Raw genomic sequence first — 27,816 nt, forward strand, 5'->3', positions numbered from 1 at the left:
TGCAACCTGGGACTCTCAAAAGGCATGGGCATAGTCCAGGCCCATGCTGTTGGTTAAAGGAAGGGGCCAGTGAGACCTGGAAGCTGACTGCCACGAGAACCTTGACCTCTCTCTTCAAAGGGAACAGTGACCCCTGACCTCCTCTGCTAAATGGCATGGGTGGCCTTGTGTAAATAGAGTTTGTGGGGTGTTGCTCTGTGCCTGAATATTAGAAGTCTGGAACCACAGTGAAGAGTCAGTCTAACAGACAACCCCAGAGGGCACCCCCACCCTGGGTGCTTCCAGTGGGAGCTTGTTCCTGCCTGTGGAGTCTGTGTTTCCCACGAGGATTCCTCTGCTCTCGAATGCTGTGTGCGTTCCTAAACAACAAGCCTGGCCCCAAATGGCTCCTGAGTTCTGTGAACCTCCGGGAACATAATCTCTGGGTCATTTGGTCACTTGATTGTCCATATACAACAGTTCCCTGGGGAATGAGGGGAACCCAGCTCTAAGCGTGTTCGTCCATATCCGAAGGGCCAGGAGGTATCAGAGCTGCACAGATGAGGAAGGCTGTGGCACTGAGGTCAAGCTCCCCTCTGGGATAAAGTCAGTTCCATGCGTTTGAGGAGGAGGATCTGAGGGGAGAGGAATCCCCAGACACGAAAGGAGCCCCTTCCTGTAGCAGGAGGGCAACGTGAGAGAGCCAGTGCGGACTACCCTAGCCCAGGTGGGGAGAGACTTGGGAGAGTTAGGAGCAGAGGTTAGAGGGTCCGGGGGCTGGCTGGAGCGCTGGGTTGGCACTTTAAGTGTCAGGGCAGGGATGAGAGGATCTGGAAGGGTTGTCATGGTGCCGACAAGGTGCTAGGTGACTGGAACCAGGCGCTGCAAGTGGGGGGTGGAGGAAAAAGAGCGGTGACCGAGGGAAAAGGGTATTTTGGAAAGCAGGCGGGGGAAAGGACCCTGACCAAAAGCAAGTTGGGGAGGAAAGGGTTTATTTGGCTTAAGCTGCCGCATCACTGTTCATCACTGACAGGAACAGGACAGGACCGGACCTCAAGCAGGGCCAGAACCTGGAGGCAGGAGCTGATGCAGAGGCCGAGGAGGGGTGCTGCTTACTGGCTTGCTCAGCCTGCTTTCTTATAGAAGCCAGGGCCCCGGCCCAGGGGTGGCCCCACCCACAATGGGTTGGGCCCTCTCCCATCAATCACTAATTAAGAAATGCCCTACAGCGAGATCTTATGGCGGATTTTCACAACTGAAGTTCCCTCCTTTCAGGTAACTCGAGCTTGTGTCAAGTTGACGTAAAACCAGCCAGCACAGCCCCCACCCCTTGAGGTGGGGGTGTGGGGGTGCGGCAGAGTAAGTCCGGCGTCAGCTCTTAGTGAAGGGCCAGAGGCGGAAGACTCGGCTCTAACATTAGAGCCTTCCAGGTGATGTATATGGCAGATTTAGCTTTGGCCTTGAGCCGAAGTCCTCCAAAAGCCCACAGGGTGGGTCGGGTCCTGGCTCTACAGACTGCCAGGGCAAGCCCGGGTGTGAAGAGCCCTCCAAAAGGCCCAGTGCCACCGGCCTCCGGAGGGAAGCTCGGCCCAGGGTTTCTTTCCGGGGAAAACCCAGGTGTTTCCCAAGGATGGAGTCCAGACCTGCTCAAGACTTGAGTTCTGGATGGCTCCAGGTACAGGCCTTGGAGGAAAGAAATGAAAGGAGACCCTACTTTTGCACCTCGCAGCCAGCGTACCCTCCTTCCACCTATGGGTGGTATCACCCCCCCCCCACCTTGCCAAAGAGCAAATAGGTTGGGGGAGGGGTGTCAGGTTACAAGGGCTCAGTGGTGGCGCAAACTCCCGTCCAAAGCCCAGGCTCTCTTCAAACAGCCAGCGGTGGGGGCCGGAAGGAGAGGTTGAGTGTCGAGGTGTACCGGGAGAAGGGAAGGTGGGCAGGGCCAGGTGAGAAGAGGAGAAAGCTGGCGCCTAGAAGTTCAGGTGAAGAAAGTTGGGGGAGGATGGCCACAAGGGCAGGGAACCGGCAGGCAAAGAGGGCGCTCCGGGCGCTGGGCGAGGCGCGTGGGGGGCGGTGAGGATGGTGGTTAGGGAACAGGCCGAGCAGGTGTGGGGCACACGTCCCATCGAACTCCGGCGGGACGGGAAGAGGCTCCGGTGCCGTCTCCCAACACCGCGGAGAGTCAGGCTAAGCAGCCATGGCCGCAGCCTCCAGCGCTCGGGGAGTGGGGCCAGCTGCTCGGGTCCTGAGCCGCGCCGCCCGCAGGTGAGGCCGGGCGGGGCGGGGCGGACCGCCCACGCTCCGGGGCTGCACGTCCGCGTCGCCATGGCTACCGCCGGGGAGCAACAACCCCCACCTAAGGAGAGGGGCTTATCAGCCCCCAGCCCGGGGCCCTTCACAAACTCGGATCCCGCGGGACCGGAATGCGGGATCCCGGGTGGCTGGGGCCGCGCACCCGGCTCCCCGGCTGCTTCCGGCCTGGCCGGGGCAGCGCGCGGGGGGAGGGCGGCCCGACGGGCGCGGACGGGGGGAGGCGGTGTGGAAGGAGCGGAGCCCGGGCCGGCCGACGCGGCTTTGTCTCCTTTGTTCCCAGCGGTGGCAGCGCCGCGGCGGGAGGGGCGGGCAGCGGGCGCAGTTTTTCCGCCCCTCGGTCTCCGGGTAACAGCTGCGGCTCCGCCAGACCCACCTCCGGGGGGAGGGGAGGCCGCGGCGCGCAGACCCCGGGCGAGCCCGGAGCGGCCGGCGGACGCCTCGCCGCGCGCATCCCGCGGGCGGCTCGGGCGGTGAGTTGCGGGGCTCGGCTGGGGAGGCGGGGCCGAGGCGAGGGCCGCGCGCGCCTGGGTGGGGCGGCCCGAGGCCTGGGTCCCGCCGGGCGCCCGTGTCCCGTGCAGCGGCGGGCGGCTGCGGTCCCGAGAGTTGGGGACCACGCTCGTGCGCGCGCGGAGGGAAACTCTGGCGGCGCCGCCTGGAACGCGATTGGGAGACGGAGGAGGTGGAGCTGCTCCTCCGCGCCCCCTCCTCGCTGCCACCGCCGCGGTCGGGACCGGCCGGCCCCTTCCCCGCCCTCCCAGGGCCGCTGCTGGGGTCTTTGTCCCGTGGCGCGGTGGAGGGAGGAGGGCTGAGGATGAGCCGAAGCGGGGAAGTGGAGGCTTCCCCGTGGGATAGCAGACCCTTCGGGCCGAGACTGACCAGGAGGACCACGAGCCTTCTGACACTGGGACTCCGTCTCGGTACCGGCATACCCAGCGGGTGCTTGATGAGCGCCTTATTTATCGCGGGTGTCTGGTAGATGATGGCTCCTTCCACCCTACTCCACATCCAGAAAGCAGGTGTGCAGTGCGCACCCCTTGACTGTCAATGAGTAACTCTCCCTTTTAAGTGGATGCTGGTACGAGGGGGAGCGGGAAGAGAGGGCGCTCAGAAAGGGAAGGCCAGTTTTCCCAGACAAGACATGTGCAGGTGTGGAAGGGCCGAACTTGTGAGCCCTGTTGGTTGTGAGAACAGCTGCTGCGGGAGGGACTCAGGTGGTGCCTGGTCTTTGCAGAAGTCAGGCAAGCCGTCTTGGGCCCAGCCGCAGGGTTTCGGGGAGTGTAGGCTCTGAAGAGGCCTGTGGGGCAGGCCTGGGCACAGGCAGAGTTAGTTAGACTTTGGCTATGAGCCTGGGCAGAGCCTGAGATGTGGGGATACTGGCAGTGCAAGTTAGGGACGGAAGGCTTGGCTCCAAGGGAGTGTTTTCAGCCTGCTCTAGTCTGGTCATTAATAAAACTGGGCCGATCCCCTCCTTTTGAGAGGCCAAGAGCCTCGGAAAGCGTTGTGCGAGCTCCATGTTACCCTTCCTGGCTGGATCTCTTTGGCAGTGAAACGGGGGCTAGGCAACACCTGCTCTTCGTTGAGTTTGCTGGTTGCTGGGGCCTCCTAATTAAAAGTGGGTGCTCCCTGCCTTTGAAGAGCTCTTGTCTGGATTGGAAGGACATGGTCCTGGGGCCCTCTTATGCCAGGTACACTCTACTAGGTCTACTGGTCAGAGCAGTTGTTCCTGGCCTCCTCCCGCCAACGGGAAATCTGAGGCTCCAAGCCCAAGGAAGAGCAGGATAGCTAGGTCAGGCTGGTGGCTGGCTGTGTTCACTTCATCTCCTGCACAGGGCCACCTCCTCAGGAGCCTGGGAGGCCTAGAAGGCTCCCCAGGGAGGCGATGGCTGGGCGTGGGAGGTAATGGGAGAGAGAGGGAGTGGGCATTCCAGGCTGAGGGAACAGCCCTTGTGATGGCAGGGAGGAGTAGAACAAGCCTGCAGTTTAGGCAGGAACGAGGAGCATGCGTGTGGGAGGATGTCAGGGAGAGCGGCTTGACCTTTATTTCTCCAGCCCTAGGGTACCCCCAAAAGCTTGAGGAGTGTGTGCACTCCATTTTTTGTTTAAAGAAGATCCAGTGAGGTCCTCCTAGATTGGAGGGATGAGAGATACCTTTGTGGCTTGTAGCTGGAGTTGAGTGAAATCTGTTTGCCAGCATGAGGGAGAAAAATGTCACTACCCATTGTCCTTCCACTGCTCATGGTATGTAGGCCTATTGACGCAGTTCCTTAGAGTGAGGCAACCTCTGACCTGTGCACTGAGCTTTTCGGAGCCCTCACATTTCTCTGTATGTTCCCCTCATTACAACTGCAATTTCAGTTTCGGGAGTGGTTTTGTCACTGCCCCAAGAGGGCTGAGAAACTTTGGCGTGCCGTAGGCTCTGAGCAAATATTTACAAGCTAATGAAACAGCAAATGCTGCTCTTGCTATGGGACCCTGTGCCCAAGGCCCAAGGTGGTAGGAGAGTTGGACAGTAGCAGAGAGCAAGAGGTGGCCTCTGCCCTTCCAGAGGAAGAAACTTGGTCTCTCTATCCCTTGGAAACAAGGTGGGGGTCTCTTTAGTAGCCTGGCCTTGCCGCAGCCCTGGGCTTCTGGCTGGGTTCAAGACTTTCCCTTCTGCCTCTCCCCCCCTCACCCCCTTGGGTGGCAAACAGAGGCAGCCTTGTTCCCGCTCCCATAGAGCTGCCCTGTTCTCTGCACACTAAAAATGGAAACCCCCAAGCTATTTTGGGAGCAGTGCCCAGCCAGACTGTGGCCATGGCCCCCTGCTCCCACTGGGCTGTGACCACAGCGTCCTTGCTCCCACCAGGCTGCTGGACCTTCCTCTTAGCCTTGTGCCCAACCCTGCTTAGGATAGGGCAAGCCTCTGGAGCACCCTGCCAAGGCCTCTGATGGATGGGCCAATCCAGGCACGAGGAAGGGAACTTTGGGAACATTCTGCATAGACAGCCTGGCAGCTAGGTGGTGGGAGGGGCTGGGCTTTGTGGCCTGGGCACAAGGAGGGGAAAGTGTCTCTCAGTGTAGAATAGTTTGTCCCATAATCTAAGCAAACTCTGTGTTCCTGCTCGAGGTCCACTGGAGAATGGGAAAGGTAGTGTTGCCATGGTTACTTGGGCCTGGGATTTAGGAGCCTTAGCTGGGGCCTGCAAAGTGAGAACACAGTCTGGGGAGGTTCTAGGGTTGGACCCAGGATTTCTGGGCACACCCAGGCATGACCACTTCCTCAGAATACCCAGCCCACCCACTCACTGCACTCTGGGTTCTGACTCCACAACCTCAGGAGAGAAAAGTCCGGGAGGTGGCCTGCCTTCCACAGCTGTCTAAGACTTAGTGCTGGAACCAGGGAAGTGTGCAGGAGTCTAATGTGCTGTGTGTGTCTGTCTCTGGTGGGTGGGCATGAGGTATCTGCAGTGTCTGTAGGGGGCGGAGTTTGGTGTGACCTACCATGTGTTGTCAGAACGTGGATACAGGTGGTGTGTTTGTGTGTGTCTACTGTATGCATAGGTCATATCTACATGCATTTATGTGTGTGTATCTGTATGTGCAGGTGCTCCTGTGTTTGTGTGCAAGTGTATAGGTTCGGGGTAGGTGGTATGCATAGATGTTCGTGTGTGTACGTGTGTGTCTGCTAGTATGCTGGCACCTGTTTGGCACCCTTGGCTTGTGTGATGGTATATAGCTGAGTGCCTTGACAGAGCAGAGTTAGAGCAAAGGGTGATGGGAAGAATGCTGAGAAGGGACCTCCATGCTAGGGGCCTGACTGGGCCCAGATGGCCATAGGGCTCCTTTCTAGTTGACCTTTCCCAGGCCCCTTGGGTGCCTGGCTCTGCTGCCCTCCCCCTCCCCGTGTAGGCTCTGAGGAGGCGTCCTCTGTGGAATGTGTTTGGTGGCTGAGGGCCAGGCTGGGCCGGGCTCCACAGCAGACTGGGTAGGTGGGGAGGGGCGTCCAGGGCTCCACATGCCTGCAGCCCAGCCCCCAGCTTCATACTCTGCTTTCCCCCACTGGCTAGGTGACTCCTGCTCAGGTCATGCCGTTATCTCCTGATCCAGCCGACCCTGCCAGGTGAGCCAGACTTTACGCTAATACTGTCACAGCTGCCCAGGGCTCCCAGAGGTGGGACCTGTCCTTCAGCCCTAACCCATTCCAGCATGGCCTATTGGTTCTGTGGTTATCACCCTTCTGGCCTGAAAGGCCCTGCATCCAGTTCTTGTCTTTTTTCATTTATTTATTTAGTTGTTGTTTTAAGGTGGGGTCTCTCTATATGGCTGGTCTCACACTCACAGAGATCTGCTTGCCCTGCCTTTGAAGTGATGGGAATAAAGGCTAGAGGTGTGCGCCACCACACCCATCTCTGCATTCAATTCTTGTATTATTATGACATGCTGGTTTTCTCTAAGACCTCCTCATCCTTCCTTCTACCCAGGAATCCGGTGTCCATATAGAGGGGCCCTCTCTCTCCCCTGAGACCTTGTGAACTCACTTGAATCAGAGAGCAGGGTCTGGAAGGAACAAGAAGATCCAGTGCGGAGCTAGGGTGGAGTGCGGGTGGGCGCAGATCCCCTGAGAGTGTGGTGTCCACAGAGAAGGGGTGGTGTGGAGGTTTCCATGGGCAGGGTCTCCTGTTTCTGCCCCATGTGCAGTCCTGGAATTACCCTGGGTGTCTGGGCCTAGTGAACACTGGGAGTCTCGAGTGCCCAGGTTAGGAGAAGCAGGTTGGCAGTACCACAGTCCCACCCCTTATCAGTGGCTTCTGAGGACCTTGTTGGACATCTGAGCCTCACCAAACCCTTCTCTCTACCAGGTGACCATGCCTGTCCTCGGCCCAGTTCTTCTCCAGGTGCTCTGGGCTGGGTGTGTCCTCACCCTACAGACCCTTCTACCAGCTGCTTTTACTGCCAATGGCACACATCTACAGCACTTGGCAAGGGACCCCACCTCAGGTACCCTCTATGTAGGGGCCACCAACTTCCTGTTCCAATTGAGCCCTGGGTTGCAGCTGGAAGCCGTGGTGTCCACAGGCCCTGTGAATGACAGCCGGGATTGCCTGCCACCTGTGATACCTGACGAATGTCCCCAAGCCCAGCCTACCAACAACCCTAACCAGCTGCTCCTCGTGAGCCCAGAGGCTCTGGTGGTGTGTGGGAGTGTGCACCAGGGCATCTGTGAGCTCAGGAGCCTGGGGCAGATCAGACAGCTGCTGCTACGGCCAGAGCGGCCTGGGGACACCCAGTATGTGGCTGCTAATGACCCTGCAGTCAGCACTGTGGGGCTAGTGGCCCGGGGGTGGGCAGGGGAGCCCCTCCTGTTTGTAGGGCGGGGCTACACCAGCAGAGGTGTAGGAGGCGGCATCCCTCCCATTACAACTCGGGCATTGCGGCCGCCGGACCCCCAGGCTGCCTTCTCTTACGAAGAGACGGCCAAGCTGGCAGTGGGCCGCCTCTCTGAGTACAGCCACCACTTCGTGAGTGCCTTTGTACGTGGGGCCAATGCCTACTTCCTATTCTTGCGGCGAGACCTGAAGGCCCCCTCAAGAGCTTTCCGTGCCTACGTGTCCCGAGTGTGCCTTCAGGACCAGCATTACTACTCTTACGTGGAATTGCCCCTGGCCTGCCAGGGTGGCCGCTATGGTCTGATCCAAGCTGCAGCTGTGGCCACATCCAAGGAGGTGGCCCGTGGCGAGGTGCTCTTTGCTGCCTTCTCCTCAGTGGCTCCTCCCACTGCGGACTGGCCCCTGTCAGCGTCCACTGGGGCATCTGGAACCTCTGTGCTCTGTGCCTTCCCCCTGGATGAAGTAGACCAGCTCGCGAATTACACACGAGACGCCTGTTACACCCGGGAAGGCCACGCTGAGAACGGGACCAGGGTGGCTGACATTGCATACGACGTCCTTTCCGACTGTGCGCAGCTGCCGGTGGTGAGTCCAGAGAGGCGGAGGGGTGATGGCCCTGAGTCAGAGGGCTAAGGAAGTGGCTGTGTAGAAGTCGGCCAAGACGGTGTCTGGGGCTCCAGGGTAAGGGGAGAGCTTTGGAAAGGGCTCTCTTGTTTTAGGTCTGGAGCGAAAGGAAAAGGTAAAGATGGGACTTGTGTGGCTCTAGCCCAGGGAGGGTCCAGAGAGAGATTGCTCACTGGGTCAGTGAGGTACAAAGGCAAGTGGGCTGGGAACTGAGGAGCCAAGCTGTGAGAACTTTAGGACATGGCTCAGGAGAAAGGGCTGAATATAGCAACTGGAGGAAGTAGCTTCCAGGAAAGGGATGGCAGAAGATGGGGCGCAGGCAAGGTGGGGATGAAAGGGAGCAAGGAAGTGCCCCGAGGTAAGGCTAATCATGGGGCTACAGGACCAGGGCCGGACTGTCGGGGAGGCCTAGGGGATGGCTGTCCTGGGCTGTTATCCAGGCAGGGTCTTAGTGATGCCGTTTGCTACCTATAGGACACCCCAGATGCTTTTCCTTGTGGCTCAGACCACACACCCAGCCCCATGGTCAGCTGTGTCCCTTTGGAAGCCACACCAATGCTGGAGCTGCCAGGGGTTCAGCTGACAGCTGTGGCAGTCACCGTGGAGGACGGACACACCATTGCTTTTCTGGGTGACAACCAAGGACAGCTGCATAGGGTACGTCGTTAGGAAATGCTGAGGCTGGAACGTGTGACGTGCTTCCCCTCTGTACCCCCCTCGGTCTGTGCTGCGCCTACCAGAGTTGGTTGTTTTTTCCCTATGATTCTTCTCACATACACATGCACCTTCCGCAAGGCTGTTTGTAAGAAACTTTCTTATGTATAACTTACCATGTGGACCAGGCTTTTCTCAAACTCACAGAAATCTGTCTCTGCCTCAAGTGCTGGTATTTAAGACACCTGCCTATGAAGAAAACTCTTATTCATAAATTGTTTCAGTTCTAAGTGGAGGACACTCTTGAGTTTGTGGCTCTGGGCTTGGTGCCAGCCTGGTGGTCTTTCATCTTAGGTCTACTTAGGCCCTGGAAGAAATGTTGCCCCATACTCTAAACAGAGCATCCAGCCGGGGTCCGCGGTGAACAGAGATCTCACCTTTGACAGTACCTTTGAGCATCTGTATGTAGCAACCCAGACTACTGTAAGTCCTGCACACAGGCTGGGGAATGGCTGCTGGGAGAGGTCTCTGGGAAGGTACAGGGACCCATCTGTGGGTGAGCCACTGGTTTTTGGATTGCCAGCCTCAGGGCCTCTTTGCTGTCACAGCTTGTGAAGGTTCCTGTGGCCCCTTGTGCTCAGCATCTGGACTGTGACTCTTGCCTTGCCCACAGGGACCCTTACTGTGGATGGTGTGTGCTCCTGGGCAGGTTAGTGCTCCACCAGCTCCTGAGCTGGGCCTGGGCCTCCCTAACTGCCTACTGTGAGATTCTTGACCTAGTCCATTGACCCTCAACCTCTAACCTCTGGGTAGGCCACCCCAAAGCAGACACAAGAACCTGGTATCAACTCTGTGTGACCAGGGCCTCAGGACTAGGGAGATCTCTGCTATGTGAACTCCAGGCTGCTGGAGGGTCACAGTCGCCTGCTGGTTCTTAGGTGCAGCCGCCGCTCGGAATGCTTCAGGGGCCAGGGCCCAGAGCAGTGGCTCTGGAGCTTCCAATCGGAACTGGGCTGTCTTCGAGTGGTCGCCGTGAGCCCTGCCAATATCAGCCGGGAGGAGAGGAGAGAGGTGAATGACCAGAGTGGGCAGAGCCCCTGTGGGGAGAGCTTGAGGATGGGTGGAGGCCTTGGACTTCAAATACCACATGGCCTTCTTCAGCCACTTCTCGTGGGCCGTGCATTTCTCTGCCTGTACCAGTCGAGGTCAGCAGGTGTCTGTGAGGGATCAAGGGATACCGGATGCTAGTGCCAGCCTGTATTTAATGCCCCATCAATGAGAGTAGTCCCAAAATGTGCCCTTGGCTTTCTTGGTAGGTTTTCCTGTCGGTGCCAGGCCTGCCATCTCTTCAGCCGGGGGAATCATATTTCTGCTCCTTTGGAGACCATCAGAGCCCTGCTCTACTGACTGGTTCTGGTGTGGCCTGTCTCTCCCCAGGCCCTAGTGAGGCTCCAGTGCTGCAGAGAGGAGCCGGTGGGTGAGAGAAGGGGCCAGCCCCGGACCTGGGAGCCCCACCCTGCTTCCATCTTGCTCTAAGGGGTCTTGTTGGGATGAGAAGTGAATCCAGAAACACCCCTAGTTGTGCTCTGAGTCCCGTTACTGGCTCCAGCACCCCACGGTGTACGTGCTATGTCCTGTGGATTTTGTTCTCTGACCCTAGTTCCTGTTTCCGTATGGGATGCCAGCTTCGTCCCATGTGGATCTCATGCCCCCCCCCGATTCTTCAGTTCCGCCTCTCTCCCATTTTGCAGACCACGTCTCCATGAATGTGGAGCTCAGGTTTGGTGCCGTGGTGATCGCCAGTACTTCCCTTGCTTTCTACGACTGTATGGCAGTTGCTGAGTTTTTCCCATCTGCACCGTGAGTTCCTTACCATGCCTGTCCCCAGCCCTGGGCCGTCCTATGGCGATCTCTCTTCCATGACTGCCCTGTGTGCAGGTGCCGGGCCTGTGTGAGCAGCCGCTGGGGGTGTAACTGGTGTGTGTGGCAGCACCTGTGTACACACAAGGCCTCATGTGACGCCGGGCCTATGGTGGCAAGCCAGCAGGTGAGTGGGATGAGGCATGCTGGGGCTGGGGACCAGGGCGAGGGTTTTCTAATGGCCTGGGGTCTGTGTGCCTGCCAGTCTCCTGTGACGCTTCGTCCTGAGCACCCGGGCTGCTCTGTGGGACAGACTCACGGGAGAATGGCTGCTTGTCCATCCCATCTGTTTTGGGAGAGGATACTTAAGCTTCAAGGCAAGAGGTGTGGCCTTGGTTTCCCGCCTCAGCACAGACCCTCTGGAGCCTGCCATCTGTGTTTCTGCTTTAGAGAATTAATGGGATGTTTTTGTTTCTCTTTTCCTCGGTCTTCTGCCCTCTTAACATACCCTTGCCTGCCTGCTCCTGCACCTGCCTGCTGAGTGGCCCTTCCTGTCTTTCTTGGCCTTCCCCTTCAGAGTCCATTTCTACCCCTAGTGCCTCTTGCAAGGGATGGGCTCACCCCTTTCCCACCCACAGTCCCCAAAGCCACAGTCACCCCTAATCCCAATACCTTCCCAGTAGATTCTGGGGTTTCCTCCACAGCCTCAGATGTCCTACCTGGAGCCAAGCCTTCCCAGATTAGCCTCTGGGGCCCATGGGCAGGTCCTGGCCCCATACTTTCCCCTACTTCCACAAACTTACCTCTCCACGAGAGGCCCCTCCCCCCCATCCTCCCCACCACACCTGGATCCACTGTCCCAGCCCCCACTGAAATGCGACCGGTGAGCACACCTGAGGACCTCTCGGCCTCCTACCCATTCCCCTCAGATGCAGCCACAGTGCCCCCTGCAGAGCCTGGCCCTGAGGCCCTGCCTTCCACAGTGGCCCTGGACCAGCCCCTTGGCACTGCTCCTGCCACCACTTTCCCAGGGGCCATTGGCTCCATGAAGCCCGTTCTGGATTGGCTCACGAAAGGAGGCGGCGAGCTGCCTGAGGCGGAGGAGTGGATGGGGGGTGACACGCCCGCCTTCTCCACTTCCACACTCCTCTCAGGTGATGGAGACTCAGCAGAGCACGAGGGCCCTCCTGCCCCCCTCATCCTCCTGTCCAGCCTCGACTACCAGTACGACACCCCCGGGCTCTGGGAGCTGGTGAGGTCCAGCCCAGGAAGGAGGCCTCGGGAGGGAATGGAAAGACACAGCTGTTTGCTTACCCTGTGATTCTCCTTTGGGAGGGTGGGGACAGTGTTGCCATGGAGCCAAGCAAAGTATAGGACTGAGGCGGGCAGGATGGGAGCCACAGACTGCCTTGCTCTTGGTGCCTGTAGGGAGAGGTGAATCAGAGGGTGAGCTCCTGTCCCTGTGTGGAGGATGTCCAAGGCTCCTTACTGATCCCAGTTCACGTGGAGCGAGAAATCCAGCTACGAGGCCGGAACCTGTGGCTCTTGCAGGTGTGTCTGCCTATCTGGCTAACAAACTTCCCTCTAGACTGCGTGGCAACTGACAGGCTCCACCCAAGTCTTAGAAAGCAGGAGGAGGGCATCGCCAGCCCTGGCTTTTCCTCCCCTCTTGGGACAGGGCAGGTGTGTGCCGCACCCTGCAGGGCCCAGCTTCCAAAACTACTGAAATAACATATCCTCTGCTCCCAGGATGGCCCGAGGGACAGTGAATGTGTGCTGGAGCTGGAGGGCCTTGAGGTGGCGGTCGAGGCCCAGGTGGAGTGTGAGCCACCTCCAGACACCTGGTGCCACATCAGGTGCCAGCAGCACCAGGTATAGACCGCAAGACCCGGGGTGGACACACGTGCGCCGGCCATAGGCTGCGCCAACCTCAGCTGATTGTGGTGTACTTGTCACAGCCCAAGCTTTGACACTATGCCATATGCCTCATGGGGTCCCTGTGTTCCAGTCTGACCTCTTAAGTTGATATCCCAACACCCAACAGGTTCTATATTCTATTCACATTGCTGACTCCTGCCCCTTCACCCTGGAATCCCTGAACTCTTAATTCTGACCTGACGCTTTGCTCCCATAACTAGTCATTTTGGTCCTTTCTGTGAGCCACACCCTCTCCAGGCCTGGCCCAGACTCTAGGCTCTGAATTTATCCCATTTCTCCAGTTCAGCTATGAGGCTTTGACACCAGAGCTCCAGGTGAGGCTGTTCCTGCGGTGGGCAGGTGGCCTGCGTGTGGACAGTGCTGACGGGCTTCACGGTAAGCTGCCTAGGGGCCACAGGGCAGTCCGGGGGTATCAGGGCTTCTCTAGGCCCCACGGCACATTCCATTCCTGCTGTCTCCAGTGATACTGTATAACTGCTCCGTGGGACATGGGGACTGCAGCCGCTGCCAAACTGCCATGCCCCAGTACGGCTGCGTGTGGTGCGACGGGGAGCACCCACGATGTGTGGCCCGGGAGGCCTGTAATGAGGCTGAGACCGTGGCCATTCAGTGCCCTGCACCTCTCATCCACTCGGTATGTTGGAATGCTGTCGTGCCCCTTCTCTTCCTCATTGCTGCCCTTGGAGGGAGGATGTCTGTGTCATGGATGCACAAGACTGAAGATAGGAGGCTGGGCTGCCTCAGACCACAGAGGGGAATGGATAGGTAGAGGTGAACATCCTTGTCCTGACACAGGTGGAGCCGCTGACTGGCCCTGTAGACGGAGGCACCCGTGTCACTATCAGGGGCTCCAACCTCGGCCAACATGTGCAGGATGTCCTGGGCACAGTCCGAGTGGCTGGAGTGCCCTGCGCTGTCGTCACCGGGGAATATGAGGTCTCTAGTAGGTGAGCTGGTTGTGCCCAACATGGGAGGGCACTGTGGCTAGATGGCTTCGGAATCGGGACCTCTTTCCTCTATTTGCCTTCCTTTTTTGCCGCCTCGCATTATGGTGTCAGTGCCTTACTGCTGGGTTGCCGTGGCCTGGAGCTCTGGCTTCCTGTGCAGACCTGCAGGTCCTTGGCCCAGGCTGCTTGGGCAGAGTCACAGCCTGGAACCTGCCGACGGCTCTGTTTAGATGACTTCTTGGCTTTCCTAGTGGCCTTGGGTATCACTGTAGCAGGTTCCTCACCCGCCTTCTCCGCGGTATTCCTCCCCAAGGCCCACCCTGGCCGGGCTCTCCCGAGTGCCACAAGAGAATACAGAACACTCTGGGAGATGCCCGTGGAACAGGCCCACACGGGCAGTCTCCCCACTGCACCCTGGAAGGACTGTTACATGTTAAACAGGGGGCACTCTGCAGGAGCATGCACCTTCTTCCAGATGTTTGCTAACAGAATTCTCAGAGCCTCGACTTTTAAACTCTAAACCCACCAAACTGGGGTAGTTTATGAAGTGGTTTATGAAGTGTAAAAAGGTATTGTGGCTGGACCCTCCCTTGCTGGTTCACAACAGTTGCTCTGTTTCGCCAGTGTTTGCGGTGACCGTGACGATGTTAGCCACTGCAGGCTTAACGTTCTGGAAGTTCATGGGCCTCAGGCTTCTGTTTTCTGGCTAAGAACCAGCATTTCCTTCCGACTGCTCACATCTGCAGTTCTGACTAGAGATTTCCAGAGACCTTTTGTTTAAGATAAGATCAAGTAGCTGGGTGCTGTGGCGCACACGTGTGATCCCAGCAACTCAGGAGGCAGAGGCAGGCGGATCTCTATGAGTTCAAGGCCAGCGTGCTCTACAAAACAAGTCTAGGACAGTCAAGGCTACACAGAGAAACCCTGTCTCAGGAAAAAAAAAAAAAACATCAAGTTCCCATCACTTTGCAAGTGGGTGCTGACCACAGTGCTGGGCTGGGACCTGGGGTGCCGGTGAGGCCCTTACCCACTCAGCCGCTTCACCGCATCACTGCTCTAGGATCCTTTGTAAACGCCTGCCACATCAGGGAGATGGGCTCCTCCTTGTTGGAGGGTGTACCTGAAGGACTAAAGGAGGAATGTGACTTCTCTGATGCCAAGGCTTGCTCGTGTGCCATAAGGAGTTCTCATCAAAGCTGGAGAATGCTGGCTCATCCTGTGGGGAACGGGGAGGACAGACCATTGGGCAGTGTCACCCTGAGGGACACCTACAGTACTCCCTTGCCTGTCTTGTGCCCACAGTCTTGTGTGCATCACTGGGACCAGCCGGGAGGAGGTGACCGGTGCTGTGGCAGTGGAGGTGCCTGGAAGGGGACACGGTGTCTCAGCGTTCAACTTTGCCTACCAGGTGCCTGAATGCTAAGCCAGTGGTCCTCTCCCTCTGTGGGTGTCTCAGCCCATTTGGTTTTGCCTTCACACAGCTCCCGACCCTGAGCCTGCCTTGTTTGTCTGAGGTGACCCAGGCCTCGTTGTCCTTATTTTGCCTGTCTCCCCCCATCCTCTTTCCCACAGGATCCAAAAGTACATTCCATCTTTCCTGCCCGTGGCCCCAGAGCCGGAGGCACCCGCCTCACCCTCCACGGCTCTAAGCTCCTGACTGGGCGGCTAGAGGACATCCGTGTGGTGGTTGGAGGCCAGCCTTGTCACTTGTAAGGGTTGCTTTCTTGTTCTACAAATCCGCACTCTAGGCAGGAGATGGGATGCTGGTGTGGAATGGATTGAGGCTGCCTCACAGGAAAGTTCTGGTGAAGAAGCGAAGTGAGCCAGGATGTGAGCAGGTGCCTAGTCCCTGGATCTGGCCTATCTTCCACCCCCTCCCAGGCTCCCGGAGCAGCAGTCTGAGCAGCTGCACTGTGAGACCAGCCCATCCCCCGTGCCCACCGAGCTCCCGGTGACTGTTTGGTTTGGAGACACTGAGCGGAAGCTTCAGCACAGCCAGTTCAAATACACAGCGGACCCCAACGTCACCTCTGTGGGCCCAACCAAGAGCTTCTTCAGGTGTGGGGCCAAAAGCATGTGTGGAAGGTCTCTGCAGTTCTCACAGTGTGGGAGGTGGGGTTCTGGGAATTGAGGCTGTGAACCCCTTACTGTTGACAGAATGGGTCATGAATGAAGTTTGGGTTCGGGCCTGAGCCGGTTGGGTCTGGGCTGCTTTATTTAGGTCCTGGTTTGTGTAAGTCATGAGTGGCTCTCGGGCTGTGTTTCAGTGGAGGACGTGAGATATGGGTCCATGGCCAGAATCTGGATGTGGTACAGATGCCAAGAATCCGAGTGACTGTGATCCCAAGAATGCTACAGCCTGGCCAGGGGCTTGGACAGAGGCACAACGTGGTCCCCGAGAAAGTATGTTGTTCCGGAGCCATCATTACACAGCATACCCGTGAGCCTATCCTGGCCATCTCTCCCCTCACCCATACCACAACCTGTGGGCAGCCATGGGTAGTTGGCACCAAGGGAGAGGCTTTCCACCTTTGCTCAGCCTCACATCCCCTGAGGTGCCTCATTGGCCCCCTCCACCCTTCCCCTGCAGTTTGAGGAACCATGTCTCGTGAACTCCTCCCACCTCATCATGTGCCGCACGCCTGCTCTCCCGAACCCGCCAGCAGACCCCTGGGTCCGGGTGGAGTTCATCCTCGACAGCATAGTCTTGGACTTCGCCACACTGAGCCCCACACCCTTCTCCTACGAGGCAGACCCCACTCTGCGTTCCCTCAACCCCGAGGATCCTTCCACACCATTCCGGCACAAGCCAGGGAGTGTGTTCTCTGTGGAGGTACTGTACCTTGTACCTGCTCGGGCTGTGTTACAGAACAGTGTGTGCTGGAGAGGTCAGGCTGAAGGAGCAGGCTGCAAGAACCTTGAGGTGGTCGGTGCAGCACAGGAGCCAGCCTAGGTCCAGGCAAGGCTTGATTGGCCTGGGTCCTACCTCCATGAAGGTGTCTGAGCTTGATTAAAATGGTTTGGCCTATTCAGTAATTAGGTGGTGTGGTACACATTAGGTTGACCCTCATTGGCAACTGGGCCTACATGGATGACACTAGACCCTTTTTGTGACACATGGATAGGCCACAGACAGACGATCTATCATTATGTAGCTGACGGTGACTCAGTTAACTGTCCAGGGCATGAGGAATTGTTTTAGGTTCTCCAGAGCCTGAGCTGTGAGAAGAAACATGGAAAAGCACAGAGGAGGTTATGGCGAGCGGTCTAAACGGCATCTCTGACCATGGGCTCCAGATTCGGGGCGACAGTCCTAAAGGATGGTCTCAGGACCACCCTTCTCATTTGGAGAGGGCAGGCTTCGGATGGTGAGTGTTCCGAGCAACAAGCCAGTGGCCCAATGTTCCAGGGGGAGAATCTGGACCTTGCCATGTCTAAGGAGGAGGTGGTGGCCATGATAGGAGACGGCCCCTGCGTGGTGAAGACGCTGACCCGGCACCACCTGTACTGCGAGCCCCCCTCGGAGCAGCCCCTGCCGCAGCACCATGCCCTCCGGGAGGCACCGGATGCTTTGCCAGAGTTCACGGTCAGTGGACAGGACCTGGGCAGGGCTGGGCATCGTGGCATCCGGGGCGCTGGCTCACAGGTAGCTTCCCACACAGGTACAGATGGGGAACCTGCGCTTCTCCCTGGGCCATGTGCAGTATGATGGTGAGAGCCCCGTGGCTTTTCCTGTGGCAGCCCAAGTGGGCTTGGGAGTAGGCACATCTCTCCTGGCTCTGGGTGTCATCATCATCGTCCTCATATACAGGTAGGTATGGCCAATTGTGGCTGGAGAGAGAAGGCACGGACTAGAGCAGGGTTCTGCATATATATAATATTTTTTAAAGATTTATTTATGATTTTTTTTTAATGTGCATTGGTTTAATGTGCAGTGTAATTGCCTGCATGTATTTCTGTGTGAGGATGCCAGATCCCCAGGAACTGGAGTTACGGACAGTTGTGAGCTGCCATGTGGGTGCTGGAAATTGAACCTGAGTCCTCTGGAAGAGCAGAAGCCATTGTTCTTAGCCACTGGGCCATCTCACCAGCCCCGCTCTGTAAATATTTTACATAAGGAATCCAACCTTTGGGAATGGCCTGGTGGTCTCTTGCAATCCTCAGTTTTGCCCTTGGGCGTAAAAGAGCCATGAACAATATGGAAACCACTGAGTATAGCTGAGTTCTAACAAACCTATGTTTATAAAAATAGCTTGTGGGCCTGTGTGGCATGGTCAGAGTTTGCCGAGCCTCAGGCCGAGTGATGGATAGATACGGTGTGATGGGAATGGGACAATATGGATTGTTTCCCGTGAGGCCTTGACTTACCTGGGCATGGCCAGGTTAGACTGGTAGACAAGGTTGGGGTTGGTCTGGAGTAGAGTTAAGCAGGCCTGAGCCAAGTCGAGGCTAGCAAGGGCTTTGGCCTGCTCACCTTTCCCTTCTGCCCTTGGGGCTGAGTAGGAGGAAGAGCAAGCAGGCCCTGAGGGACTATAAGAAAGTGCAGATCCAGTTGGAGAATCTGGAGAGCAGTGTGCGGGATCGCTGTAAGAAGGAGTTTACAGGTGAGTCTCTGACAGCGGAATCAGCCTCTGAGGCTCTGCCTAAGGTTGCTCTGGTCACATGGGATCCACTGATATGCCTGTGTTCAACAGACCTCATGACAGAGATGACGGATCTCACCAGTGACCTCCTTGGCAGCGGCATTCCCTTCCTTGACTACAAGGTGTATGCAGAGAGGGTCTTCTTCCCTGGCTACCGCGAGTCCCCCTTGCACAGGGACCTCGGTGTGCCTGACAGCAGGCGGCCCACTGTGGAACAGGGCCTGGGCCAGCTCTCTAACCTGCTTAACAGCAAGCTCTTCCTCACAAAGGTGCGTTTCCAGCCGCGGCTTCCCCATTCCTTCTTGTTCCAACTGGTCTGGCTTGGCCTTCCCCACCTCACCATTTCTGAACCCCCCCTCGCTCTCATCTGTCCCTGGCCTTAGTTCATTCACACCCTGGAGAGTCAGCGGACCTTCTCTGCTCGGGACCGGGCCTATGTGGCATCTCTGCTCACTGTCGCTCTTCATGGGAAGCTTGAGTACTTCACCGACATCCTTCGTACTCTGCTCAGTGACCTTGTAGCACAGTATGTGGCCAAGAACCCCAAGCTGATGCTGCGCAGGTCAGTGGCTGTCGAGGTGATAGGCAGCTGGACCAGGAGTCGAACCAAGGTCTTAGGTTTGGGCATCTTTGGAATGGTACCCTCTAGCCCCCTGCTGACCCTGGTCTTCCCTTTGCTGCCATCTCAGGACAGAGACTGTGGTGGAGAAGCTGCTCACCAACTGGATGTCCATCTGCCTCTACACCTTCGTGAGGGTGAGGGAGGACCCGGCAGCTCCTCCTGAGGGAGGGTCAGGCCCGGTAGAGCATTAAGCCTCCCGAAATTCATATAGCTCGCCCACTCATGCCAGAGCAAAGACCTCCCCCATGTACTTTCGCCTCCTGCCAGAGGCCTGACAGCCCACACTTTCACAGGACTCTGTAGGAGAGCCTCTGTATATGCTCTTCCGGGGGATTAAGCATCAAGTGGACAAGGGTCCCGTGGACAGTGTGACTGGCAAAGCCAAATACACTCTGAATGACAATCGCCTGCTTAGAGAGGATGTGGAGTACCGTCCCCTGGTAAGCGAGTGCTCTGGGCAGGTGTGCATTGGTCTGGTCTGCACCGCCAGTTTCACAGGCCTCTGCTGTCTGTACCTGGATGTAGGGCCTGCCTGCCCCCTGACTACCTGCTGGAGAGAGGCTTTAACTTACTCATTTAATTGTGATCAGAACCCGTGGCCTCCCACCAGCTAGCAAGCATTCACCCACCACTGGTCTGCAACCCCAGCTTTGTAAGATTGAGAGTTGGGAGTTTCAGAGGGTCTCCTGGCTTAGGATAGAACGACAGAATGAGTTGGAGTATCTTTCTTATCACCTCACTGTCGCTGCATACATGTCTCCTAAGCCAGTAGCCACTTGGCAGAGCTGCTTGTAGCTCCCCCACCCCTGGTTACACAGGAGTGTTCCTTTGGAGGGCCCAGCTAATCTCTGCTAAACCCACTTCTCAGTTAGGTTGCATGGAGAGTCCTGGCTCACAGACTTCCCTCAGGCAGAAAAGGGGGCTGTGTGCTTATGTGGGGATTTTCCCATTTATCCCATGAGCATTTGTATCAAGGGGGAGGCAGACAGGTTAAGAGTTCAGGACAGGGCTGGAGAGATGGCTCAGAGGTTAAGAGCACTACCTGTTCTTCCGGGGGTCCTGAGTTCAATTCCCAGCAACCATGTGGTAGCTTATAACCATCTGTAATGAGATATGGTGCCCTCTTCTGGCCTGCTGGCACACATGGAGGCAGAACACTGTATAAATAACAAATAAATCTAAAAAAACACTTAAGGACTGCTGGGTACTGGGATGGGATCAGAGTTCTGCCCATTTATTTCTTATTTTTGGTTTTTGGAGACTGGGTTTCTCTGTGTAGACTTGGCAGTCCTGGACTCGATTTGTGGACCAGGCTGGCCTCAAACTCACAGTGGTCTGCCTGCCTCTGCCTCCCCAAGTACTGGGATTACAGGTGTGCGCCACCATGCCCGGCAGCTGCGGCTTTTCCAATGGCTGTCCCTGACTTTTCCCTGTGTCTTGGTCATCCTGCATGTGGGACCAGTCCTGAAGTTTCTCCCGTTACCTGTGTAGACCTTGAATGCACTTCTGGCTGTGGGGCCTGGGGCAGGAGAGGCCCAGAGCGTACCTGTGAAAGTCCTGGACTGTGACACCGTCTCCCAGGCCAAGGAGAAGATGCTGGATCAGCTTTATAAGGGAGTGCCCCTTGCCCAGCGGCCAGACTCTCGCACCTTGGATGTTGGTGAGGGGAGTGGGTGGCTTGAGAACCCTGAGATAGTGTTGGGCCTGAGCTGACCCAAGATGGGTCCTACAAGGGCAGGTGGGATGTTGGCAGTTGCTACAAAGGTTTGATTCTGGAACACTCTCCAGATGACCTTTCACCTGGAGGAACTCTTCCTCTTTGGAGAGCCTGGGTGAGGTCACCTCCAGATGGAGGAGCAGTGTTTCCACCTAGGATGAGATGAGCTGCAGGTCAGGAAGAGATCCTCAATCCCTGAGCCAGGCCCTCTCTTGTCCTTGCAGAATGGCGGTCTGGAGTGGCTGGGCACCTCATCCTTTCCGATGAGGACGTCACTTCTGAGATCCAGGGTCTGTGGAGGCGTCTGAATACACTGCAGCATTATAAGGTGGGAGGGGTGGAAGCTGGGGGACGGGCAGGGTGGGCAAAGACTGTTGGAAGGGTCACCAGCTGTGGTTAGCAGGTTCCAGACGGAGCAACGGTGGCCCTTGTCCCCTGCCTCACCAAGCATGTCCTTAGGGAAAACCAGGATTACGTCCCTGGAGAACGTGAGTACCTCCTCCTCCCCCTTGTGGTTTTCAGCACTTGTTGCCCAGGCCTGGGGAACAGGGACAGTCCTATGGACTGAGGGGCCCCTAGCATCTCTCTTCTCAGAGAAGTCTCGGCCCAGTGCTCCTCCTCTGGGCGAGTTAACTGGACTTGGTTTCCTACGAGGAGGGGTTCACCGAACTCTTACATGTTGGCACAGGGACCCCAATGCTGGAGGATGTAGATGAGGGGGGCATCCGGCCCTGGCACCTGGTGAAACCGAGTGATGAGCCAGAGCCTCCCAGGCCTCGGAGGGGCAGCCTCCGGGGTGGGGAGCGTGAGCGAGCCAAGGCCATCCCGGAAATCTACCTGACTCGATTGCTGTCCATGAAGGTGGGGCTGGGAGAGGAGGGACGATGGGCTGTTAGGAAGAATGTACCCATGAGAGATGGGGGTAGTGTGGGCTTTGCACAGGGTGTGCCATGAGCTGGCTGATGCTAAGGTCTCCATCCTCACTGGGCTCTTGGCTTCCTTCTCTTCCCCAAGGGCACGCTGCAGAAGTTTGTGGACGACCTGTTCCAGGTGATCCTCAGCACCAGCCGCCCTGTGCCTCTGGCTGTGAAGTACTTCTTTGACCTGCTGGATGAGCAGGCCCAGCAACACGGCATCTCCGATCAGGATACCATCCACATCTGGAAGACCAACAGGTATGGGAGGAACAGGGCTTAGGACATATGTGGGGGCCTCCTGCCTCCCCAGCACAGTCATTGTCCCCTGTTCCCCCTCCTCCCAATTTGCAGCCTGCCACTGAGGTTCTGGATCAACATCATCAAAAACCCACAGTTCGTGTTCGATGTGCAGACATCTGATAACATGGATGCGGTGCTCCTGGTCATCGCGCAGACCTTCATGGATGCCTGCACCCTGGCTGACCACAAGCTGGGCCGGGTGAGCAGGCTGGGAGGGATATGACAGGGAAGATGGTGTCATCCAGGGAGCTGGTGGCTGTGGAGAGTGTCGGGTGCATGGCCCTTCAGGCTTTCCTCCGAGTTGCAAGAAAATGGTCAGGGGCGGCCTCTTACTTAAGGCCTTCCTGTGCCAGGCCTCATTCCAAGAGCTCCCCAGACAGTGGCCATGGTCAGCAGTCTCAAGGGATAAGCACAGAGGAGGGTGGCACCCGCTGCCAACCCTAATGACCCGAGTTCAATCCCTGGGATCCGTATGGGGAAAGGAGAAAGCCAGTTCTTGTAAGTTGCCCTCTGACCTCCACACATACATGCACACAAAACAGTAACACGTAAGAAAAACAACTCGGCCAGGGTGACCAGCTGTCCTGCTTTGCTGGGAACAGAGACGGCCCTGGGATATGGGTCGTTTTGTTATAAAGCTTGTGATCATGCTGGGAACCCCAGGAGCTGATGACCTCACTGAACTTTGCCCCTTCCTTCTCTGCTGCCCTCCTGCTGGTGTCCAGGATTCTCCCATCAACAAGCTTCTCTACGCTCGAGATATTCCCCGTTACAAACAGATGGTGGAAAGGTACCAGGGAAGGAGTGGGTCTGGGGAGGCGGGCCCTGGTGGGACCAAGGAAGTGGGCTTTGATTATTTAGCATCTGCCATCCGGGGCTTTTTGGCAGGTACTATGCAGACATCAGACAGACCGTCCCGGCCAGTGACCAAGAGATGAACTCAGTCCTGGCGGAACTGTCCCGGGTAAGGCCTCTGCTTCATATGTCTCATTTGTAGAGACGTCACCCCTGTACCTCTGTGATCTGCTGGGGAGAGGACATACACCCTCTCATCATACAGAGTGTCCCAGACTCCCTGGCATCTCAGCAGTGTGAGCAGGGGTCATTTGGATAGTGGTCACCTAATCTCCTCTAGCAGGTGCTTGTATGGCTGCAGCCCTTGCTGGGGCTGCAGAATAGATGGTTTTCAGCTCTAGGCTTTTTGAGTCCACCGGCCCATGCTGCACCGTCAGTACCTTCATGAGAACTTCAGGAATTATGACAGTGCTCCTTAAGTGCTTACGAGGACACCCATGCTACCAACAGCAGCTGTGTTTTGGGGGTACAGCTGTGTCAAACCCTTCTTGAGGTGTGCTCATACATGTGGTTCCCCTAAGAGCACCATAGGCTACATCATTACTGCTGGCCAGAGGAAGAGGCTCTGAGTCTGAGGTCCCCACTGGAAGCCTTGGAATGGTCTCAAGAGACATTTGAGTAAAAGCAGAGCAAAATTGCACTGAGTTCCCAGCCAGTCCCTAGTCGCATGGTCCTGTAGTTGCTTGGAATGGATGGGAGGGGTTTCTAGCTCTAGCTTTGAGTGGGCGAGGCGGGCAGGGTGCCAGTGGAAAGTCCAGCCCTGCCGAAGATAGTCCTGGAGATTCTTCCGACTATGGAGGTCTTTGGTTTTGTCCTCTCCTGAGCTGTAGCCATGCTCTGCCGTGGGGCCCCGCCCTATAGAGAGGCTCTGCTCCCACTGCAGGACCTGCTCTTTCTCAGGTCCCCTTCACTGCTCTCAACCTTCGATGGGGTCCTGCGCCTCTGTTCACTACAGCTTCCTCCTTATTCTCTCAACTTTGACCTGCCCTCTTCCCTAGAACTACTCCGGCGACCTTGGGGCGCGAGTGGCTCTGCACGAACTCTACAAGTATATCAACAAGTACTATGACCAGGTGAGCACCCTCGGCCTGGCTGCAAGGCTGCCTGTGAGCTCAGCGTGCTCCTTGGCAAGCTGCGTGACGGTCCCGTAGGCATCTTCAGCGATGGTGGCTCTGCTCTCCCTGTCCCATGTTCCCCGTCCTGCTTCTGCAGCAGGCCTCCCAGGCATAGGAGTACTGGTTGGGAACAGCTAGAGAGCCTGCTGGGACCCGGAGGTGGGTGTCCTGGAAGATCACCTAGCTGCCAGCTCTCCCAGAGTCCAAGGTTGGCTCTGTCCTGGGCTTCGTAAACCGAAGGAGCAGGGGGCGAGGTGGTGAGCACAGCAAAGTTAGGGAGGGCTCTTCTGGGGGCCTCTCTTGACCAAGCTTGATCTTCTAAGGACCCTGTTAGTCAGTCTGTGAGTGCCTTGCAGAATTAGCTCATGCATGTGGCACCATTGATTTCCTGCCACTGTTGAGAGCTCAGGAACCTGTGTCCCAGCTATAGTGACACATCACACAGCTTTCTCCAGTGTGATGTAAACCCCTAAACTCCAACATGGGCAGGCAGGAGTGATGAGGTCTCCCCTGGTTGGAGAAAGGTGGAGCAGTTGCTCTCCCCAGGCCCTGCCCACCGCCTGTTTTCCTTGAGGCAACCGTATTTGCAGTTTTTTTATTGTTCTTTTGCCTCAGAATCTGTCTCCCATACCATACCCTCTTGGTCTTGACACATGGAATCATGAAACGGCATTAGCAGGCAGGCAGGGCAATGGGAATGGCTCCAGCTGACCCTTTGAGAAGGGCAGCGGGTGTGTAAGGCTGGCTTCTACACAGAAGGAGCTTGGCCAGGAGACAGTGAAGCGGTGAGTAGGTGTGTCATCCCTAACTGCCTCTCCTTTAACATCTGTGTGTGGTGTGAGACTGTATTCTCACTGCTGCAGAGGCAGGGAGTTTGTGTTTAAGGCTATTCTGAGACCCTGTCTCAAAACCAAAACCCCCAGAAAGGCAGCCCAGGTAACTTGCTCTGTTGTCACCCTCATCAATGAAGCTCATAGTCATGCTGACGGTAAGTGATGCCATTCGCTGGATCTCTATTGCTTACACTGACTGCTGTAGAGTCGCTTAGGGGGCCTGCTGAGATCTACCTGCAGTAATCTCGGGGTCCAGAGAAGTCGCCCCTGATCCTGCTGCTTCTGCCTTTCAGATCATCACTGCCCTGGAGGAGGACGGTACTGCCCAGAAGATGCAGCTGGGCTATCGGCTCCAGCAGATTGCTGCTGCTGTGGAAAACAAGGTCACGGATCTATAGGGACCAGGGAGTCCTGGCCTGCTGTTGTCGCAGCACCTCCTGGGCAGCCCTGAACTCTCAAGGGAGAGGCCACCTTCGTAGATGCCTGTAGTGACTGACAAGCAGAGTTTAATGAAAGGTGGCTCCAGTCTCCTGGTGGTACCAGGCTCGGCTCCATTAGGCCCACCTTGTAGGTGTGGGACCTAGTGACTTGGTGGGTAGTGCCAGGCCTGCCCCAAGCCTGGTAACTCTGTGACCTACTTCCTGGGTGACATCAGTCTACAGGGAGCTGGGGACTTAGGTTTCCAGAGAATGTCTGGTAGGGCCTCCTGGCCCCTGGGGAGACTGTACTGTTCTTGAGCACTGGCCTGTGTCCTGTTGGGAATCAGAAGCAGGAAGAGAGCCCTCCCACTTCCTGTTCTCTTCATCCATCCTCCTTGACCTCAGTTTAGCTTCCTCTGTCCTTGTTCCCTGTTGCCAATTCCAAGGCCTGAGAAAGAGAAAAAGGAAAATGCCTTTCTGGGCTGCTGCTGCCTCAGCAGGGTTGGTACCTCAGGATCACCCTGTCTTCCAAGCGGTTGGGGAGGGAGAGCTGCCTCGGGAGCCGTGGAGAGAGCAGGGGCCCACTGATGATGCAGCACTTCATTCAAGGATGACACGTGGACTCACCCCTCTGCTAAGATACAACTGGCAGCTGTTGCAGGATGTGGTCCTCACACTCTGAAGGGTCTCCTGGCCCCCATGACGGACCCCACACTGCAGGGCTGTCCCAGACAAGGTCTACCAGGGGCAACACTTCCCGGAAGGGAGGACTTGAAGCACAGTAAGGGAGAGCTGGGCCCTGGGGTGGAGTCCATCCTCCATCTTCAGGGACTTCACCTTGCTTGCTAACGTCACCATTCGTGTTCCGTGAATTTTAAAAGGAATTGGGAAAGTGTGGCATCGTTAAAGGTGACTCCTTTAATGTTGTGGTCATTTAAAGGTCCATGGCCCTGTGTCTGGACCCCATTTTCCTATTGCTGTCCATGTTGAGGTACCTTAGGGCAGAGGCTCAGAGCCAACCACCTGCCTGTGTAGTAGCCACCTTCTGTGGTTTTTCCTGTTTAAGTTGCAGATGAGCTTCAAGACTGAGGTACTAAGGTTTCCTGTGGCTGTTGGGTCAGTAGACTATCTCAGCAGGTGAGGCCTTGGTGACTTCAGAGAGTTCCCCTCAGCTCTTTCTGTGTGTAACCAGTGACCGGCACCTTCGGGGTCTTCCTCGGAGTGTGGAGACATGGGCTGAAGACAATTCCAAGAGTCCTTTCTTGCCATCTTTAAAGTCCTTGTCCTCAAGATAGCAGGAGGCCTGTTGGTTCTCCTGCCGCAGTAATCACAGCTGCTATTTCTGTCAGCTCTAACATCCCATCTTGCCCACACATGCCAGATGTGGAGAACCACAGTCACAGAAGGGTCACCGGTTAGGCTCTCACTTGGGAGCATGTGAACTTCAGTACTAATAATAGTCCATATTTCATCCTCACTCAGAATGGTTCTCCCCTAGGGGCTGCTGCAGCCTCATCCATAGAACAGGGCTGATGGGGAAGTGAGGTCTTGGCTAGACTTCAAACAGGCACAGGGAGGGAGGCAGCTTGAGTCAACACGGCAGGGATGGTGACAGCCACACCTCTGCCTCAGGCTTGTGCTTCTGCGGTCTCTGGGAGTCCTGTGAGGAGGTAAGAGTTCCTGGAGTGGAAGGCCAAGTACCTGCATGCCCAGGCATGCACTTATGGGAAGGGTGAGCACCCAGTGTGCTCTGAGTCATGCATGTCTCGCCCTCTCAGAACATTGTGATAAAAGATGTCAGGAAAAAAAATAACAAAAAAGCCTTACCACAGAAGATAGGAAGCTAAGTCTTCTCTCAGATACTGTGGTCGAGAATGGCAATGCCAGTCCAGTGCCACCAGGACTTTGGTGATGGCTCCCTTGGGCATAGGGCAGTTTCAGTATAAAATGGTTGTAATGCACTTTGATTAGCTTCATTGTTTTCCGCAAAACCTGTTAGTATACAAAGGCTCTTTGTTTCTCATTTTCCCCACTAATTTAAATATTGGGTAATTGTTCCGATGATTATATATAGATATGCTTTTTTTAGTTCTTTGAGACAGGGCTTCACTATTTATCTTTGGCTGGCCTGGAACTTGCCGTGTAGACCAGCCCGGCCTTGAATTCACAGAGATGTACCCTCTGTCTCCTGAATGCTGGAACTAACAGCGTGTGTCAACGCACCCAGCATATTGCATATTGTATTACTTTTTAAGGAAAGAATGGTGCTTGTGCTGATTGGTTCTGAGGTCACGTTGGAAGTCAGATGGAACCCTGGGAAGGGTCCAAGCACCTAGGAGCCTGCTGACTGCCGTCCAGGATGCTGGACTACGATAGGGCCACCGCAGCCACCTCCCTTGTCTTTTCTGTTGGCATCATCGGGCTCCAGTAGGAGAACACATTCAGAAGCACATCTCTAAACCACCTGGGTCAGCTAATCCATAGGTTCCTGGCTTCATCTCTTCAGAGATCCTGTCTCAAAAAGAAAGGGCTGGAAAGATGCTTCAGGGGACCTGAGTGCAGTTCCCAAGCATCCTTATCAGGTGGCATGAAACTAATTCCATTACCTGGGGATGTGATGTCCTCATCGGGCCTTTATGGGCATTTTTCATTCATATGCACCTATTTTCCCCATAACGTAAATTTACAGATTACAAGTCTTAATTCATATATTA

General features: G+C 56.3%; 1 protein-coding gene across 5 annotated transcripts; it reads left to right on the forward strand.

The window, feature by feature from the left end:
* The first annotated feature begins 1,139 nt into the window (after positions 1 to 1,139).
* On the forward strand, positions 1,140 to 27,816 carry Plxnb1 (plexin B1). Of its 5 annotated transcripts, none has more exons than XM_055629546.1 (38): positions 1,140 to 1,254; positions 6,339 to 6,391; positions 7,131 to 8,243; positions 8,757 to 8,939; positions 9,291 to 9,419; positions 9,545 to 9,645; positions 9,875 to 10,007; positions 10,253 to 10,409; positions 10,688 to 10,796; positions 10,875 to 10,983; positions 11,374 to 12,048; positions 12,225 to 12,347; positions 12,546 to 12,668; positions 13,016 to 13,109; positions 13,196 to 13,368; positions 13,530 to 13,681; positions 14,984 to 15,089; positions 15,254 to 15,390; positions 15,563 to 15,739; positions 15,949 to 16,084; positions 16,272 to 16,514; positions 17,091 to 17,267; positions 17,344 to 17,492; positions 18,185 to 18,285; positions 18,376 to 18,593; positions 18,708 to 18,886; positions 19,014 to 19,080; positions 19,240 to 19,386; positions 20,438 to 20,606; positions 20,888 to 20,991; positions 21,067 to 21,151; positions 21,352 to 21,524; positions 21,678 to 21,838; positions 21,932 to 22,079; positions 22,606 to 22,670; positions 22,769 to 22,844; positions 23,734 to 23,808; positions 24,977 to 27,816. In XM_055629546.1, exons 3-38 carry the CDS (start codon positions 7,137 to 7,139, stop codon positions 25,079 to 25,081), a joined length of 6,366 nt encoding a protein of 2,121 aa, XP_055485521.1. In that variant the 5' UTR covers positions 1,140 to 1,254; positions 6,339 to 6,391; positions 7,131 to 7,136; the 3' UTR covers positions 25,082 to 27,816. The 5 variants fall into 5 exon arrangements, with proteins under 5 accessions (XP_055485521.1, XP_055485519.1, XP_055485522.1 ...); XM_055629544.1 differs by lacking the exon at positions 1,140 to 1,254 and adding an exon at positions 1,699 to 1,961; XM_055629547.1 differs by lacking the exon at positions 1,140 to 1,254 and adding an exon at positions 2,037 to 2,244.

Source organism: Psammomys obesus, unplaced genomic scaffold, assembly GCF_907164565.1.
Source record: "Psammomys obesus unplaced genomic scaffold, mPsaObe1.curated_primary_1811, whole genome shotgun sequence".
In the NCBI taxonomy this organism is placed as follows: Eukaryota; Metazoa; Chordata; class Mammalia; order Rodentia; family Muridae; genus Psammomys; species Psammomys obesus.

Coding starts and splice junctions, on each gene's coding strand:
- Plxnb1 (XM_055629546.1), top strand. CDS start 7,137: ATGCCTGTCCTCGGCCCAGTTCTTCTCCAGGTGCTCTGGGCTGGGTGT. Junction 15,740..15,948: donor CCAACCAAGAGCTTCTTCAG/GTGTGGGGCCAA, acceptor GCTGTGTTTCAG/TGGAGGACGTGAGATATGGG. Junction 23,809..24,976: donor TCAACAAGTACTATGACCAG/GTGAGCACCCTC, acceptor TCTGCCTTTCAG/ATCATCACTGCCCTGGAGGA.